An 18,452-nucleotide genomic window follows, 5' to 3' on the forward strand; every position below is an offset into this window, starting at 1 on the left:
ACTTGTTGGGACACAGAGGGCGGAGCTAGGGAAGGGGTCGGGGCCTCCTTCCAAGAGCCCGAGACAGGGCTGAGCCTCTATACCTCTCCTGAGAGGCCTCTTAGGACTAAAGGGCAGGGCTGGGGTGGGGGTGGGGGTGGGGCCTCTTCCAAAGGGCTGAGCCTCTGTATACCTTTCCTGAGGCGCTTGTTAGAACATGGGGGCGGGGTATAGAGGTTCAGCCCTGTCAGGCACTTGGGAAGAGGCCCGCCCCCTCCTCTAGCCCCACCCCCTGTGTCCTGGCAGGCACCGCAGGACAGGGATAGAAGCTCAGCCCTGCCTCAGAGCTCATAACTCTGCCCATCCCAGTCCTGGCCACCCATTCGTGGCCCCGCCCATCTCCCCCTCCCCGCCCTGCATCTTGGACTAGGGGAGAGGCTCAGCCCCGCCCTCTTGAGCAGGAGCCACACCCACCCATCTAAGCCACACTCCCCTTTCCAGGGGGCGCTGAGTCATATTTTTTCTGGAAAGGGGGTGGCAGGCTAAATAAGTTTGGGAACCACCAATGTAGATGCACCCTGAGGCTCAGCTGCAAGGGTTTAAGACCACAGTCTTGTAGACAATGAATCTTCTACCACTGAGATCATAACATTTTATGATATCATGATCAAATACCTATTACTGGAATCAAATGAGCCAGAGTCAGAATAAACAAACAAGGACACAGTGGTTATGAAACATACATCTTATTTTTTTCCTCATTGTGTGTGCTTTATTTTCATTGTTTTTAATTTTTTTTACACAAATGGAATGGATGTGTTGAATATTTACACTTAACAGGAGTGAATGCTGTCCAGTGTATTTGTAAACTCCAGTTCCAAGTCTGAGTAACCCCACCCCACAAAATTACAATCTGAGCTATGACACATCCTGTCGAAGAGAAGCCCGTGGAAAGAAAAAGTGTCAAGAACAAAGCATATCGCCCACTGCACTCTTTCATCTGGATTAGCCAACTTCAGACTTATTCATTTAAAAGGAAGCAAGGGAGGAAAATAGAGTTATGAATAGGTTCTTGGGATTCCACATAGCAATTTGTTTTGAAATTTTGAAAGTTAAGTTTCAGCCAGAAATACATTTCTTCACCTACCCTAGACAAAGGAATATGTGAAGCCGCCTTAAATCAGACTGTTTGCCCCAAAACTGTCTATTTCAATCTATGTAGCCTAAAGCATGTTCCCTGAATAGGTGAATCCCATTGATTCAATGAGTTTACTCTGGTTGACACTAGGATGGGCAGACTGAACTATCATAGACTTGGAAGAGACCACAAGTGGCATCCAGTCCAACCCCTTTCCATGCAGGACAAAGTACCATAAGGCTCCATCAAATGGGATGAAGAAGATACGGGTCATCCCTTATTGTTTGAATCCCAACATTCAAGCATAGCTGTCTTCTCCTAACATGGTTATTGCCTCAACAGTGAAAGCAAAGGGGAGAAGGTGAGGAGAAGACAAGATTTGGAGAGATACTTCAGAAAGGGACTGAGTGAAATTCTCCATCCTTTGCAGAATCCCAGTGCCAAATACAGTTCTCGGCATGGAGAGGTCCGTATTATAACCACCTTCTGTGACCTTCTGATGTAAAGAAAGAAAGATGAACTAAGAACATGCCAAAGAACCTAGTCTACCATTTTTCTAGGTTAAATGTTTCTCTGAAAATGGCTTTTCAATGGTTTCCAGAGATTAGAAAAGTTCCTTTTTTAGATTTCAGTTTTCATAATCATGTTGGGGCACCAGACTAGAGCAATGTGGTGGTCTGAACATTGGACTACGGCTCTGAAGACTAGGGTTTGATTCCTTACCCAGCCATGGAAACCCACTGGGTGGCCTTGGGCGACTCAGAAACCTGAATACACTGTGATAGGTTTGCCTCAGGGTCGCCGTTAGCCAGAAAAGCCTTGAAAGTAAAGGTAAAGGTTTCCCCTGACGTTACGTCCAGTCATGTCTGACTCTGGGGGTTGGTGCTCATCTCCATTTGTAAGCCAAAGAGCCGGCGTTGTCTGTAAACACCTCAAAGGTCATGTGGCTGGCATGACTGCATGGAGCGCCGTTACCTTCCCGCCGGAGCAGTACCTATTAATCTACTCACATTGGCATGTTTTTGAACTGCTAGGTTGGCAGAAGCTGGAGCTAACAGCGGCCACTCACGCCGCTCCCGGGGTTCGAACCTGGGACCTTTTGGTCCGCAAGTTCAGTAGCTCAGTGTTTTAACACACTTCACCACCGAGGCTCCTTAAAAGCCTTGAAGGCATGCAACAACGCCTCAAAGGCCGTATTGTTACATCGTTGTAGAAGGAGATGTGCAGTGCTGCCTTGGGTCCCATATTGGGAGAAAGGTGTAAATTAATTAAATTAATTAAAAGTATGCAAGCAGTGTCCCTTTCACTGGAAATGCAATGGGTTGTGTAGGTACCACTCCTCTCATGCCCCATGATTTGGACCAATTATTGGAATATCTATTGAGATGTCATTGCTGTACAAGTACTGAATCTCAGCCTGAGCTGTAATCTAACAAGGTAACTTTTTCAAGCTCTGGTAGCTACTTTTACTGCTCCTCTTCCTTTAATCCTTGTGCAACTTACTTTATGTAAGTTCTGGGGTATTTTTTGATCCTGTTGGAAATCTAGTATATTGATCAAACTGAATCTAGCTTGATCCAGCTGTCCACACCATCAAACTTTTGGGATCGCTTTGGTGTAAAACCACATGTCCTCTTGACCTTCATTAACACCAGGATGCAGTGTTTCTGCTGAGAATCCAGCCATGTATCATGTGGATCCCCTGAAGCAGCTGATAGATGGGTCAACTTAATTTTGGCTGTGTAGTCATGGCCTTGGTGTTGAGGGACTAGATGAGAAGGACAACACAGCTCTTGCGTTATCTCATAGCTTCCAGAATGCTTATCATGCTAACTTCAATCTGGAAGGATTTCTTTCATCCTGAGCTTGACAAGAAGAAATGTGAACATCTTACCCCAGATCCTGAATGCCTATCTGAAGCCAAAAGAACAATGTAACAACAGTCAATGTGAACCCGAGGATTAGGGTATCTGTGTTTTGGGTTATGTCAACATTTGGACAAAGGGATGCAAGAACACTTTCTTCCCTTTAATTTTCTATTACTGCAGTCTTTTTCAATCCCAGTTTACTTGCAAATTATAGAATTTCTTTTTCATCTCAATACTTTACATTGCACAGGACAAAAAGAGACCCAATAGCCACAAAGTAATCAATTTGTTGGACTAATTTTTGTCTTGTTATTTTTTTTAAATATTAACAATATATATGGATTTTTTGAGATTTCCAGTTCTTCATAACACAATGTTATAAACTGCCTGCATTGTATGTTTAATTCTTTATTGATTCTGCAACACACAGCAACTCTGGAGGAGTCTAATCTTGGTGCCCTGGGGTTAAGCTGAATATACTTTCACAGAATATTTGCCATTAATTTTTAATATGCTATTATTTGCTCAGGACCTTTGGGATGGGGCAAATTCTAAAATCAATTCACATCACTCTCTTTACATAGAATGCAGCCAGTAATCCATTTTAATATATTTGTATCCACGGAAATGATTTTAAAAGCCAGCTTGTGGATGCAAAATATTAAAGCTGAACTGCCTCCTAATGTGAATATTCCTTGAAAATATACTTTGTCTTTGTGAGACTTTCTGTTTTCTTATCATTTTTTTTTTAAAAAAAACTTTAAAATTTCTTCTTCTTCTGTTTATAATGAGGAAATAGTCTTTGCTCCTATCTTTGGTTCAAACTTGAGTTGACTCATTGAATCAATAAGATTTACATGTGTGTTGATTCAGCATTCAACAGATGATTCAGTTGATTTACACTAGTTGGGATTCACCAAGAGGATTCAGCTGTCAGGGAAGCTGACTGACAGACTCAACTCCTTCCAGTGAAATTTCTATCTTTATGAAGACCATGATCTCCAAAACATTACTTGACTTTCAAATACAAAGATAATTATCCTTGATTTCTCCATTTCCCCATGCAATATATCAGTTGATCAAAATTTGCTGATAGTTCTTGCCATTTCTAAAATTATTATGAGCCTATTGTTTGAGAATGGCGAAGACATAGAACCTCCATTATCCAATTGTATCAATTACTCAAATTCATGGGGAAGGAGTTCCTTTTACTATTATCTTACTGCAAAGAGATGACAAGCACCATGGAGATGATTTGCGTGGAGTAGATACACGCACACATACACACACACACACACGACAATATGACCCTGATGTAATAGTGATCAGAGAAAGTAGACAGAAATGTCTATTCAGGCACATGGTTTAAGAGGAAACAGAAAATAAAAACACATGGATCCAATGGGGATATCATGTTAGGGTCACTCTGTCCCATACTGCCTTGCGACCTCAATGGAGACGACAGGTTAGTGGTGTCATCCAATATGAATTTAGTCTAATATTAGTGTCCCCATTTTAGGCCCTATTTTGTATTTTGCGACCATCAAAGAATCATAGAATTGGAAGTAATTTTGGTGGTTATCAGATCCAAGTTTTTTGTTCAGTGCGAGTATCTTGTAACTTCAGTATTCATAACCCTCTGCTTAGATATCTCCAGCAAGGAAGAGACTCACAACTTCTGAAAGAAGACAATTCCATTGGTGAATAGTTATTGACATTGTGATATTTCTCCTGACATTTAGGCAAAACCTGTTTCTCTGCAATATCTGCCCACTGATTTTAGCCCTGCTGTCTTTAGTCCCAAAGAACAGGGTAGTTTCATCTTCCCTACAAGCTCCTCCATTTATTTTTTGAAGAAAACTATCAGAGCTTGGAAATGGTTCCAGTCCCCTCAAGTGTTTGATGGCTCTTCTCTACATGTATGGTATTCTAATTTGTCAATATACGGTAGAGTCTCACTTATCCAACATTCACTTATCCAACGTTCTGGAATATCCAAGGCATTTTTGTAGTCAATGTTTTCAATACATTGTGGTATTTTGGTGCTAAATTTGTAAATACAGTATTACTACATAGCATTACTGCGTATTGAACTACTTTTTCTGTCAAATTTGTTGTCTAACATGATGTTTTGGCGCTTCATTTGTAAAATCATAATCTAACTTGATGTTTAATAGGCTTTTCCTTAATCCCTCCTTATTATCCAACATATTCGCTTATCCAACGTTCTGCCGGCCCATTTATGTTGGATAAGTGAGACTCTACTGTATTTATTATTGTGTTTGGATTTGTTTTTACTGTGGTATTTTATTGTACACCCCTGGGCTTGGTTCCCATGTGAGCAGCCCGAGTCCCTTCAGGGAGATGGGGCGGGATACAAGAATAAATTATTATTATTATTATTATTATTATTATTATTATTATTATTATTATTATTATTATTATTCAAGTCTCTTTAAACTAATGGAAGCCAAAGGCAACCCCATCATGAGATTTCTCAGCAAAACTTGTTCAGGGAGAGTTTGCTATCCTATGGTTGAGATTGACAGTCAAGAGAGTATTTGGCCTCTCCAGTTACATCAGTCAAACCACTGCTCAGTGCTGGCTCTCTAGGATAAGTACAGTTATTCTCTTATATTAATGTACATATGCATGCACAATAAATAAATAGATTTTACTTGATTGGCGGGAATTCAAGGGCTAATAGCCCACATTACAAGGTGCAGTACAAAAGCTCCCACAGGTGGAACTATGCTGCATTCGTCCTCTCAACAGACTCAATGCTATCTTTCACTCCAGAGCCAGTCAATGGCTGGAGAAGTGTAGAGCATGGATCATAGAAGCATCTAGATATGTTCTCACAACTAGAAGTAGACCAATGTTATCATCCACCCTGGTCTTCTGAAGATCTCAGCAAGTGATGTCATTTTTTTGCATTGTGTTCTGGGGACCTAGCCAAAAACTTTACCAATTGCCTTGCACTTAATGGCCAGGGAGGTGGTTGGTTGTGGGTGGTGGTGAGTGAGTAGGAGAAGCTAAACCGTGAGTCCAGAGAGTGCAGACATTAGTTATTGGGGAGGGGAAAGATAATATTAGCTTCCACTAGGGATTACTGTTCAGAGTGCTTTCATATGTCACTAACAGGACACTGCCAATGGGTAAAATGATATGCAAACAGAGAAGAGCAAAGAAGTTCAAATACTGTTATTTGAGGGCATGCAAGATGTTTGAAGATGTGGATATGAAGGAACTTGTGTAACTTGGCTCTCCACATTCACAAATTTGACTTTTGCGGATATGATTACAGTAGAGTCTCACTTATCCAACACTCACTTATTCAACGTTCTGGATTATCCAACGCATTTTTGGAGTCAATGTTGTCAATACATCATGATATTTTGGTGCTAAATCCGTAAATACAGTAATTATTACATATCATTACTGCGGATTGAACTACTTTTTCTGTCAAATTGGTTGTTAAACATGGTTTTGGTGCTTAATTTGTAAAATCATAGCCTAATTTGATGTGTAATAGGCTTTTCCTTCATCCCTCCTTATTTTCCAACATATTCGCTTATCCAACATTCTGCCGGCCCGTTTATGTTGGATAAGTGAGACTCTACTGTATTTACAGACTGGGTTAAAATACTATCTCTAGCAATCTTGGGTCCCTCCAGTGAAATTCCATGGTCATCATATTGTGTTGGCAGTTGGTCTGAGAATGATGCCGGAGGACCTAGATTCCTAAAAGTAACACCTCTGTAAAACATCTCTAGGTCCTCCAATATGATCCTATAATCTTTTTCCAGCAAAAGTTGACCATACAAATATGCTGGAGAACCTGGAGATTTTTTATCCATGTTTTTTCTTCTTTTGCAGGGATCCTGTGACCCCAGTGAATGTAGAAGGGTGACTGTATTGACTTATTAGGTTCTCATCACTTCCATTTCTTCTGCTGCAGATGGGACAAGCAATTGGATTTAGACTGAGGTCATGTGCTGGGTTTTTTTGGTGGTGATGGGGGTTTATTCTGGAATGTGCCAGAACAACGTAAGAAATAGCACCGAGGGATGTGATCTGGCACATTCCTGTTAAAGACCCAATATTGTTTCTTCTTTCCTCAAATGCTTTGTAGAAAGCGTTTTCATGGGGAAATAAGATACATCGATTTGCTGCGAGTATTAGCACCAATGTTTGTTTGAGAAGTACAAGATCAGTCACATATACCTTCTTCTTTTCTAGTAACAATCTCAGGTATGTCTCACTGTACTTGTTTTCAGCTTATCAAGAGCTTTGGTACTGTTCCATTATCCAGGCGGAGGTCACAAGGGGGTGGGGGGGTGACTTGAAGGAGTAAAATCATTTCCCACAGCTTTCCTGTTATTTCTCCACCCATGTTCACATCATGGAAATAACCCTCGTTTATGATATGGGAAGGGAATAACTAGCGCAAATGAGGGAAATGGTTTTTGGGCTGTGGCGCAGGCTGGTTAGCAGCCAGCTGCAATAAATCACTCTGACCAAGAGGTCATGAGTTCGAGGCCAGCCCGTGTCGAAGTGAGCACCCAACAATTAAAAATAAAAATATAGCCCCTGCTCGTTGCTGACCTAAGCAACCTGAAAGATAGTTGCATCTATCAAGTAGGAAATTTAGGTAACCACTTATATGTGGGGAGGCTAATTTATGACACCATAAAAATCATCCAACCGCCGTTGGAATGAGGAAGTTGCCATCACAGTGGATGATGAAGCAGCTGCTCCCCCTGTGGCCAGAATCAAGCATACCCTCAGGAAGCTGGAAGCTGGAGAAGGTTTAAATTGCCTCTGCGTCTGTCTCTGTCTCTGTTCTATGTTATATGGCATTGAATGTTTGCCTTATAAATGTACAATGTGATCCGCCCTGAGTCCCCTTCGGGGTGAGAAGGGCGGAATATAAATACTGTTAATAAATAAAATTTTCTCCTTCACATCTCCCCCATAAAATGGACTATCCTTCTCTCTCTAGCACCCCCTTGTGGCCTCATCCTGGATAATGGAACAGTACCAGAGCTTCTAGCAACTTTGGGCTCTGTAGAGTTCTGTCCCATTTTTCAAATAGTGACTCCAAAAGAGAACAAAATGAAAAACCACAGAGTTGAAAATGGATAGCACTCTCCAATATTTCACAGATTAATATGGGGACATGTGTGGCCAAGCAACCAGAGAGTGCGACCTAGTTGACAACAACCATTAATGAGGAAGCACACACTACATAGGAGAGGCTGAAGCAATTGGTTTTGCTGTTGCTTACTGGAAAGTGCCAAATTTCACTTCCTCCTCTCCTTTCCTCTCTGCTGGGTTAATAGCATACAGACTGCATTTGCCTTTTGAACTTAATTTGCAGCAACCAAAGTAGGTTGAGGATAATAGAGGGAAATGGGAGAAGAAAGAAACTGGGACATTTTAAAAGCAGCTCAAAAAGTGGGATAGCAGAGGATTAATTGGGACTTTTCTTAATAAAGTGGGACAGTTGGAGGAAATGTGGTATGGCTTGGAAATGCTTTCATCTTAATGCATTTGGACTCCTCCTCCTCCTCCTAATTATTAGTTAGTTTGTGCTAACTAATAATTTTTATTAAGACAAGGTTCAGTAAATTGTGGCCCTAAAACTTCAGAATCTGCAGGCCAAGCTTTCTCTGGACAAAACAGAGACTATATTCCTGAACCTTGAAGATTCTAGGAGCTATAGAGTATCTTTTTAATTAGTTGCAAGGCTCCCCTGTATCTTTTAATACAGAAAATACCCCATTTTAGCGAACTGTCCAAGCCTCATCTGCCCTACTGATCCACAGCCACCCCAATGAGGAAATGTTTGAAGTACAAATTCTAGAAGCTGTTGATCTATCTATATTCTCAAACCAGTCGTATCAATTTTCTGCTCCATCAGGTCATTTTGTTAAGCAAAGGAGTCTGAATCACCCATTCAAGACTAAGCGAAAACTTGGGCATTACAGCAACTTGAATCGTATTGGTTAGTTAGTTTGTGGAGGCTCACTGAATGTATTGCTGGATGGGTGTATCAATATGCAGGCAAATCCCATGGATTCAGTAGGTATGATCCAGCTGTGACTAATGATGTTTAGCAGTTCACAACATTTTAAACTGGATGTTAGGCTGATATTATCACAACTGCTGGGAAGACATGGTCCCATTCATGAATGAAAGAGTGTGACCCCAAAAGCCTATCTTTGCAGATTGACAGCACTACAATTGAAGCATTTATGGGGGTTGGGGATAAAAGCACTGGGAAATGATATCTCATTGCCCTTGAGATGCCTTAGGATAAAGAGTTGTTGCATGACCCTGATGGGTGTCTCAAGGCACCCCATGGCTGGAAAAACACAGCAGATGTCATTTTGCAGTGCTCAGATTTCCAGAACTTCAAAAAAAAAAAGTTTGGTCAAGATATGCAAAGATAAGCTTGGAGTAAAGAGTATCATCCATTGTAACTACAACAAGGGAACTCTTTTGTTGTAATTGCCATCACAACAAATATAGCCAGACTGAAAAGTCCCTAGATTTTGTTCCTGCTCTTTCCGATTTTACATTGGAATAAAATAGTGTTGCATCCAGATTGGTTGAAAGGATTAGAAAGGCTACAGATTTTGTTCTTCTTCTTTCTGCTTTTTTATGTCAGAGATGCATATAAATTTCAGTGATTCATGCAAAGAATATTTTTGGTATGTTCAAATAATTTGTATACCAGCTCCACCGTTCTGTTTACAGTAGAGTCTCACTTATCCAACACTCGCTTATCCAATGTTCTGGATTATCCAACACATTTTTGTAGTCAATGTTTTCAATACATGATATTTTGGTGCTAAATTCGTAAATACAGTAATTACTACATAGCATTACTGCGAACTTAACTACTTTTTCTGTCAAATTTGTCGTATAACATGAAGTTTTGGTGCTTAATTTGTAAAATCATAACCTAATTTGATGTTTAATAGGCTTTTCCTTAATCCCTCCTTATTATTCAACATATTCGCTTATCCAACATTCTGCCGGCCTGTTTATGTTGGATAAGTGAGACTCTACTGTATTTCAATCCAAGAACAGAAACAAAATCTGGAACTGGATGCACCCAAAGTTGGATTTTGGTCAATATATTGAGGCTAATATACTGTTAGAAAAAATCATTTCTCTTTGAGCTATAGTGAGAATTGCATCTACATTTAGATGGGAAGTTGAGGTTGGGATAAAATCCCTGCTAGTGAAAGAGTCACGGTACCTTGACTCTATGAGCCCTGGCTCCATTACACACTACTATTTCGTTCCTGCTCAAAGTCCAAATAATCAACCTTTCAAAAGAGTGGAGTAGCTGAGACTTTCTTTTGCGGCAGCTAAAAAAGCCAATGGGATTTTGACCTGCATAAATAGGAGTCTAGTGTCTAGATCAGGCATGGGCAAACTTTGGCCCTCCAGGTGTTTTGGACTTTAGGAATTGTGGGAGTTGAAGTCCAAAACACCTGGAAGGCCAAAGTTTGCCCATGCCTGGTCTAGATCCAGGGAAGTCATGATACCCCTCTATTCTGCTTTGGTCAGACCACACCTGGAATACTGTGTCTGGGCACCACAATTGAAGAGAGATGTTGCCAAGCTGGAATGTGTCCAGAGGAGAGCGACTAAAATGATCAAGGGTCTGGAGAACAAGTCCTATGAGGAGCGGCTTAAAGAACTGGGCATGCTTAGCCTGCAGAAGAGATAGCCATGTATAAATATGTGAGGGGAAGTCATACAGAGGAGGGAGCAAGCTTGTTTTCTGCTGCCCCGGAGACTAGGACTCGGAACAATGGCTTCAAACTGCAGGAAAGGAGATTCCACCTGAACATTAGGAAGAATTTCCTCACTGTGACAGCTATTCAGCAGTGGAACTCTCTGCCGTGGAGTGTGATGGAGGCTCCTTCTTTGGAGGCTTTTAAACAGAGCCTGGACGGCCATCTGTTGGGGGTGCTTTGAATGAAATTTTCCTGTTTCTTGGTAAGGGGTTGGACTGGATGAACCATGTTGTCTCTTCCAACTCTATGATTCTATGATTCTAGGTCACATGTGACCAAACAACATCAAATACAAGCAGCATTCTTGAGACTGGTGGGAGCAATTGGACACTATAGAACAGTGGTTCTCAATCTGGGATCCCCAGATGTTTTTGGCCTACAACTCCCAGAAATCCCAGTCAATTAGGATTTCTGGAAGGTGAAGGCCAAAAACATCTGGGGACCCCAGTTTCAGAACCACTGCTATAGAAATACAAGGCGACAGTATGGGACCTCTTTCACCTCCAGGAAACACAAAGCATACAAACATCCAGACATGAAAGCAATGAACATGTAGACCCTAAGGAGAACACAAAATCATGTATGTGCTGCTTCTCTTGGTGTTTTTATTTTTTTCACTCTCTCATAAAATATGTGGTCATTCACCCTCCCTCCCCCAAACCCCCCACCTTTATTCTTTTAGGTTTTTTTTCTTTAAAAAAGTGCAACGGCAACTCTAAGCTGGAAGCACAAAGTAACTCCACATACACAGGGAAACAGAAAATAAAAATAAACGTAAACTGTTACTACAGTAACCAAGGACTGATGGAGAACTTGATTGTATTCAGCCACAGTGGTTCTGCCAAACTGGAAAGCACAGCACGTGAAGGAACAGAACTTTACACCAGTAGGATCGCTCTCCTAAAAAGTTGCATGCTAAACTGAGGAAACAGAACAAAACAGAAAAGCTGATGCCGGAGGATGCTGAAAAACAGAGCTGAATTGCAAACAGAAAGGTTTTGCATCAGGCCCTTGGAGAGGGGTGCCCAGCTCAAGACCTGAGACAAAGTTTTTGCTGACATAAAAATGAACAATACTTCCCAAGTTATTTGGGCTTTTTCTCCCTGTAGGTTTCTGCAGAATGATCTCCAGGTGTTACTTTTCCTACAGTGACTTTTTCTGCTTGTTTAAAAGGAAAAAAAAATAGTTCTAGCCCTTTTAGTTTGGAAAATATTTTCATTAATCTGTTGTTGTTTTTTTGCAAGGTCTGCAGCTAACTTGGACTAACTTAAGTAAACAGCGCCAAAAGCAGAAATCCTTTCCTGGATTCGTCTGAAATTGCCAAAGAAAGTTTAACGATTTCAGGCTGGTGTTGGCTTAATGAACAAGGAGTCAAGCAATGAAGGAAACATGAGTACACATTCCTCATCACTGAGTTGCCTTGAGCAAATGCTCACATTCGTGGTTCCATCTCAAACCCTCCCTTTTGATTTGACAAGGATGATTTAGCTCATGAAGATACCGTGAGGATGTGAGTCAAAGGCTATAAAAGCACCTTGTGTTTTGAGAAGTGCTACATACAAAATTAATGGCAACCTTGACCTAAGTAATTCTCAATGTCCTGCCACACTTTCACATCCAAGAGTTTACTGAACAGTGATAATATAGTGGAAAATTCGGAAGTGTTTGACAGTTTCTTCAACAACATCCCCAAGGAGTGTCCAAAAATGCAGTTAGCTGCACTGATCGGTAATAAAAACACCCCCTTTCCATATTTCCAGCAGTTTTCATTTCCACCAGAAGCAGGTCTTTTGTAAAGTAAGAGGACCTTGCTCACTCAAGACCAAGCCACTCCCAAGACACTTTTGGATCACAAAAGAGATAATGCAACATTATTAGGGAAACCCATTTCCCTTTTCATTACTGAGAGTACTGCAGCTCAGAGGGAATGGGAAGTAACTCCTAATCCCCGATCATCAAAAAAGCCAAAGGTTTGATCCTGTGAGCTCTGGTTCTCATGCTGCTGATCAATATTTTCAGCTAATTCTGTATATTCAGGCTCTGGTCTAGCAGCTCAGTGAGGTGCTCCTGGACACATGCAGAGCTCCACTGCTAACCCAGAACTGCTGCTTCCATTGTTGGAAGTAGGGAGACCAATGAAGTCTATGCTGTGAACTAAAACTTCAGTCCCGAAGAGGTTAGTCAACAAAAATGGTTGAGCTTAATGAATCATCCAGTCCCCACAAAACAGAAACAGTGGCCAGCATTCTATATCCACTGCATAATTAAGCATACAGTCTGCCCTCCTTATATATAAGATCTACATCCACAGGCTCAACCAACCATGGCTCAAAAAATATTTGGGAAAAAATCCCAAAAGCAAAAGCAGACTCCCACAATTTCACAGATCCTCAGGTTCTCCAGCTGTTTCACTATGCCATTGTATATAATGGGACTTGAGCATCCATGCATTTTGGTATCCATGGGGCATCCTTGAACCAAAACCCAGCAAATATCGAGGGCTCGCTGTACTTAACTAAGTAACCTTTCTTGGCCCGATTTCCAAGATGGAAATGTCATTTATCCATTTATCATGAGCAGAATGGACCTTTTCCTCCACATTCTGCGGATGCCTGGCAAAGTAGATTAGGATTGTGGCAATATTGTCCAATCACAGCTAGGTGTCAATTGTGAATATGTAGCAATTATGGATGACTAAATTTACTTAACCATTCCATTTTCATGACCACTACTTACTCACTTTTGTGACACTATTATCTGGATTGTACCCCATTGTCCTGGGCATCAGCTGCAATGCAGAGATGCAGGTGATTTTTCTGGAGGGCCCCAAGAAGGTTACTTAGTTAAGTATATTTAACGAATGGCAGGTTGAGCATCCTTTATCTGAAATTCCTAGCACCAAGAAGTGTATTGGATTTCAAATTCTTTCGGATTTTGGAATACCAGTATCTTGGAGATGGGATCCAAGTCTAAACATGAAATTCATTTATGTTACATGTATGCTTTATACCAGGAATTGAAAAACTTCAGCCCTCCAGGTGCTTTGGACTTTAACTCCCACAATTCCTAACGCCTACTGGCTGTTAGGAATTGTGGGAGTTGAAGTCCAAAACACCTGGAGGGCCAAGGTTTTCCCATGCCTGCTTTATGCACACCGCCTGTAAGTAATTTTATACAATATCTGCAATAATTCTGTGCATGAAACAAAGTTTGTGTATATTCAACTGTCCAAAACCAAAGGCATCACTATCTGAGCCAAATTTTAGATTTCGGAGTATTTCAGAATAAGGGATTCTCAACCTGTAGCTGATGTAGAACACTGGCTTTGGCTTTTCTCTGGAGTGTATCATTAAAAGAAAACATGAAACATCTTTAAAAAACAATTAGGAAACACATTAAGATTTTAGAGGATGGAAAATAAGAGGTTTCTTTTTAAAATTACGCTCACGCATTAAGCCACAATATATTTTTGTTAAATGATGCCAGAGAAAACTTGTAAAGTGGAGCTTACTCCATGGGGCTTACTTCTGAGTAGATACATATTGGTTTAGTGTCTCTCTGTAGGTCCACTCCCACATCACAGAGATACTAAAGGTTAGTCTTTTGTGCTCAGAAAACAGAGTTCGACATGGCTTCCATGCCATCTTAATGTCTGATGTTTAAATAGAAAATTTAGCCAAACACGGATCTTTAGTGTATCTTAAATTGAACCTTCCCCTGATTAACTCTCCAAATATCCCCAGAACGAGACCAAATACCATGAACTGGGAAATCAGCATATTATTAGTGGCATGCCAGTAAAATATGTCACTGCTTCTAGAAATTACTCATCCAATGAGGGGTTGATGGTAGTTATCTTCCCAAGAACAGGGATTGCATTCAAGCCACTGATATTTTTGATGCTGCGGTTCCATTTTATATAAGTTATTCATTTCCTTGTGTCCAAAGTATGTTTTAAGAGTGGCTCGAACCAGAATTTTGTCTATTAAAAAAAGAAGACCATGATACCTAATTCAGAAAGTAAAAGGAGAACATCAAAAGGTTAAGAAATAATACATCAGGAAGTCTACTTGGGGGAAGAACAATGGGATAGTGCAACTTGAAATCCCCCTTCGCATTTAACAACCAGCCAAGGGTGAAAAATAGTTCACCTTTCAATTACTTAATCTTTACAAAATATCTCACAAAATATTTTGTCACCTATAGAAATTAGCGCCTATACATCAATATATATTCTTTAATAAATTATTCCATCTTTAAGTGCCCTCTGTCTTTATATAAATGATAATATAGACAATTAAAATAAAACGTAAAGCTTTTCCCAATTGTATTCCTTTTCAGTCAAGTTTTTAAGTACCCTGAACTCCCATGCTTTTATGTGAATGCATTTTGAGACTAAATGCTTTTCTCTCCCACCAAATCCAACTGAATGGACCCACGTTCTCAATAAGGACTGGATGAAAAAGTGGGTCTGAAGTAGGGATGGCAATTTTGGTCAAGTCCATTCCTGCAGGGAAGAATGAGTCATTTATTCAATTTTCTTCCTGGTAGCAGAACATTGTCCAAAAGGCCAGTTTTTTTAAAACTTCAGTTTGGGATTTATTCTATGCGAAATCATTTATGTTGTCTGTGCAAAAAACAATATTTTCTTTGATCCAGAATAAATCTCAACCTGCAAAGATTCGCATCACTTTTTCCTTGTTTGAGTTTCCCGCTGCTTGGGAAACCTGTTTTTCACAATTGGTTTTCAATTTATTTTGGAAATATTTTCCCATCCCTACTGAAAGGTGGTGCTGGTGGTGGATGAATAATGCTCTGGATCCATTTCAGGAAATTAAAAAAAAAAAACAAAGAGAGAAAGAAATGTGCATAGTTATACGAAAGTCGAGGTGTACCAAATACATATGTGCTATGGTTAAACTCAGCACCTGATCCAACATCCAGGGAAGAGGAAGGAAAAGCATTCACAGTCTTTGCAGAGATCGGTGGAAGATGGATCAGGTCCTGCAGGACACTATTTCGAATGGTGCATGGTGTATCGCATGTCAGGAACATCAGTTCAGTACATGTCTCCTCCGCGCCCGCGTCCGATTCCCATCTTACCGATTGGAACTCCAGAGTGACGTTCTTTGCAGGATCAAGGGGAAACTTCTTCTTTAAAGCAATCAACAAACACATTGAGCTGAGCCAAGAATATGGGATGAGGACGCGCATCTGCTCTCTTGGATAGCGAGCCTCCACGTTGAACGCCCGTCCTTACCAAGCGATAACAGTTTGTTTGTTCGTTTCATATGGCAGAAGTCTTTCTTTTTTTTGTTGTGTTGGGAAGATTTCCTTTCTTCCTTTTTCTTTCTCTACCCTTTTTGACCAAATCAATGTCCTTCATGGCTTCAAACACTTTGTGTTGTACATTCAGAAAAAATTCACATTGACTGCAAGAAACGGAAAAGTATCTCCCCCTCCCTCCCCAAAATCACACCCTCCCCAAAGCTTCCAAATAGGATAGGATTAAGTTTTCTTCTAAATACGCTTCTGTGATAAATCAGAGGTGAACTGGCTACTTTATAGCTTTTCCTTGGAAGGAATCCAGATGAAAGGCCCAGATTGTTCTTCAATTACAAATTTGCATTGGTTATATATTTCTTCTAAGGTTTCTCCTTGGACAATAGCTGTAGGAAAGAAAGAAATAATTAAAAAATAAAAATAAAACACAAGGCCAAGATCCTGCATCTCACATGTAATCAAGATTATTTTGAAGTTATGGTTTTGGAAGTACAGTAGAGTCTCACTTATCCAACACTCACTTATCCAATGTTCTGGATTATCCAAGGCATTTTTGTAGTCAATGTTTTCAATACAACGTGATATTTTGGTGCTAAATTTGTAAATACAGTAATTACTACATAGCATTACTGTGTATTGAACTACTTTTTCTGTCAAATTTGTTGTATAACATGATGTTTTGGTGCTTAATTTGTAAAATCATAACCTAATTTGATGTGTAATAGGCTTTTCCTTAATCCCTCCTTATTATCAAACATATTCGCTTATCCAACGTTCTGCAGGCCCGTTTAACTTGGATAAGTGAGACTCTACTGTCTTAATTTTAATATGTATTAATTTTTGTATGCTCTTTTAACAGAGACAATGTGATATATTATTTGTTATTGTGTTGTTGAAGGCTTTCATTGCCAGAATCACTGGGTTGCTGTGAGTTTTCCGGGCTGTATGGCCATGTTCCAGAAGCATTCTCTTACCATAAATCAAGGGAACCACTGACCGCATAGGGAAGCTAATGAAGAAACACAACCTAAAAACTATCTACAGACGCACTCTTAAAATTCAACAAATGCTATGTTCAGCAAAGGACAAGGGAGATCCTCTCACCTCTGCAGGAGTCTACCATATACCATGCAGCTGTGGACAAGTCTACATAGGGACCACCAAACGCATCAGCATTGCCCAAACACGAGTTAAGGAACATGAAAGGCAATGCAGACTAACTCAACCAGAGAAGTCAGTCATAGCAGAGCACTTGATGAGCCAACCTGGACACAGTATATTATTTGGGAATACAGAAATGCTGGACCACTCTAACAACCACCATGTTAGACTACACAGAGAAGCCACTGAAATACAGAAAGGATGAAACTATGAAAATGAACAGAATCTGGCTACCAGTATTAAAAAAAACTCTAAAATCAGGACAGAAAATAAAGAACATCATTCAGAAAACAGGAATTCCAGAGAGGAGACAATCAGGGCCAGCTAACACCTCTCAATAAAGAATTTCCTCAGGCAGGAAGCTGCCAGGCTTTGAATCTGTATGGCCATAAAATGCTCATCAAGCTGGCCAATTGCAACAGTCACACTTGCCTCAAACAGACAAGAGTCCTTTCTTCCAACCTGGGCTTTCCACAGATATATAAACCCCACTTGCCTAGTTTCCAAAAGACCTCACAACTTATTTGTTATTGTTCCTTGCTGTCACGACCCAGGCGGCAGAGGCACCAATAACCATACACAGAGGCCAGAATCTAACTAATATCTTTATTGAAGGAATATATAAAGTTAATAAAAACAAGTATAGAAAATAGTCCAGAATTAGACCCTTCAGGAAAGGTCAGAATTAGTCCAAAAAAGCAATGTCCAATAAGAAATATTAAGGTCCAAAGTTGTAATCCAATAACCGAAACACTCACTTTGCCAAGCAAAGTGAGGGGAGATGACAAGGTCCTTAGTCCATAAAACTTGAGCGTGGCTAGGAAATAACTTGATACTTGAAACAAGGCTTGAACGTGGAACAAGGTAACTAAGAACAAGAACAAGGTCCGTGGAATAACTTGGTAAAATCCGTGAAACAAGGCAAGGATTAGTCCTGGGAAACAAGGCAAAGTCCGTCGGTAAACAAAGGCTGGGAAGCAAGGCGAAGGCTGGATAGCAAGGCAAGGCTTGAGCTGAAGCGAGGCTTGAATCGGAGCGCGCTGTCCAGACACAACTCGCTCCGTAGGCTGACGAATTGACTCCGCGAAGTTGCTACGCGGGCAAAACACCTATATAGAGTCCAACTTTCTCACCAAAGCGGTTCTCTGGGAATCAGAAACGAAAGCTAAACTCTGAGACCAGATGTTAAACTCCTTAAAGATT

The 18,452-nt window shown here is 40.5% G+C and overlaps 1 protein-coding gene across 28 annotated transcripts in view; it reads right to left on the reverse strand.

Moving 5' to 3' along the window:
• Positions 1-709: 709 nt before the first annotated feature.
• Positions 710-18,452, reverse strand: part of dlg2 (discs large MAGUK scaffold protein 2) — a 1,295,060-nt gene continuing 1,277,317 nt past the window's right edge. For all 28 annotated transcript variants that reach the window (XM_062977087.1, XM_062977095.1, XM_062977092.1 and 25 more), the window contains one exon: positions 710-16,474. In XM_062977087.1, the coding sequence (XP_062833157.1) occupies positions 16,368-16,474 (107 nt within the window). In that variant the 3' untranslated portion in view covers positions 710-16,367. The remainder of the gene's footprint in view (positions 16,475-18,452) is intronic.

The sequence above is a fragment of the Anolis carolinensis genome, chromosome 3 (assembly GCF_035594765.1).
Source record: "Anolis carolinensis isolate JA03-04 chromosome 3, rAnoCar3.1.pri, whole genome shotgun sequence".
Classification (NCBI taxonomy): domain Eukaryota; kingdom Metazoa; phylum Chordata; class Lepidosauria; order Squamata; family Dactyloidae; genus Anolis; species Anolis carolinensis.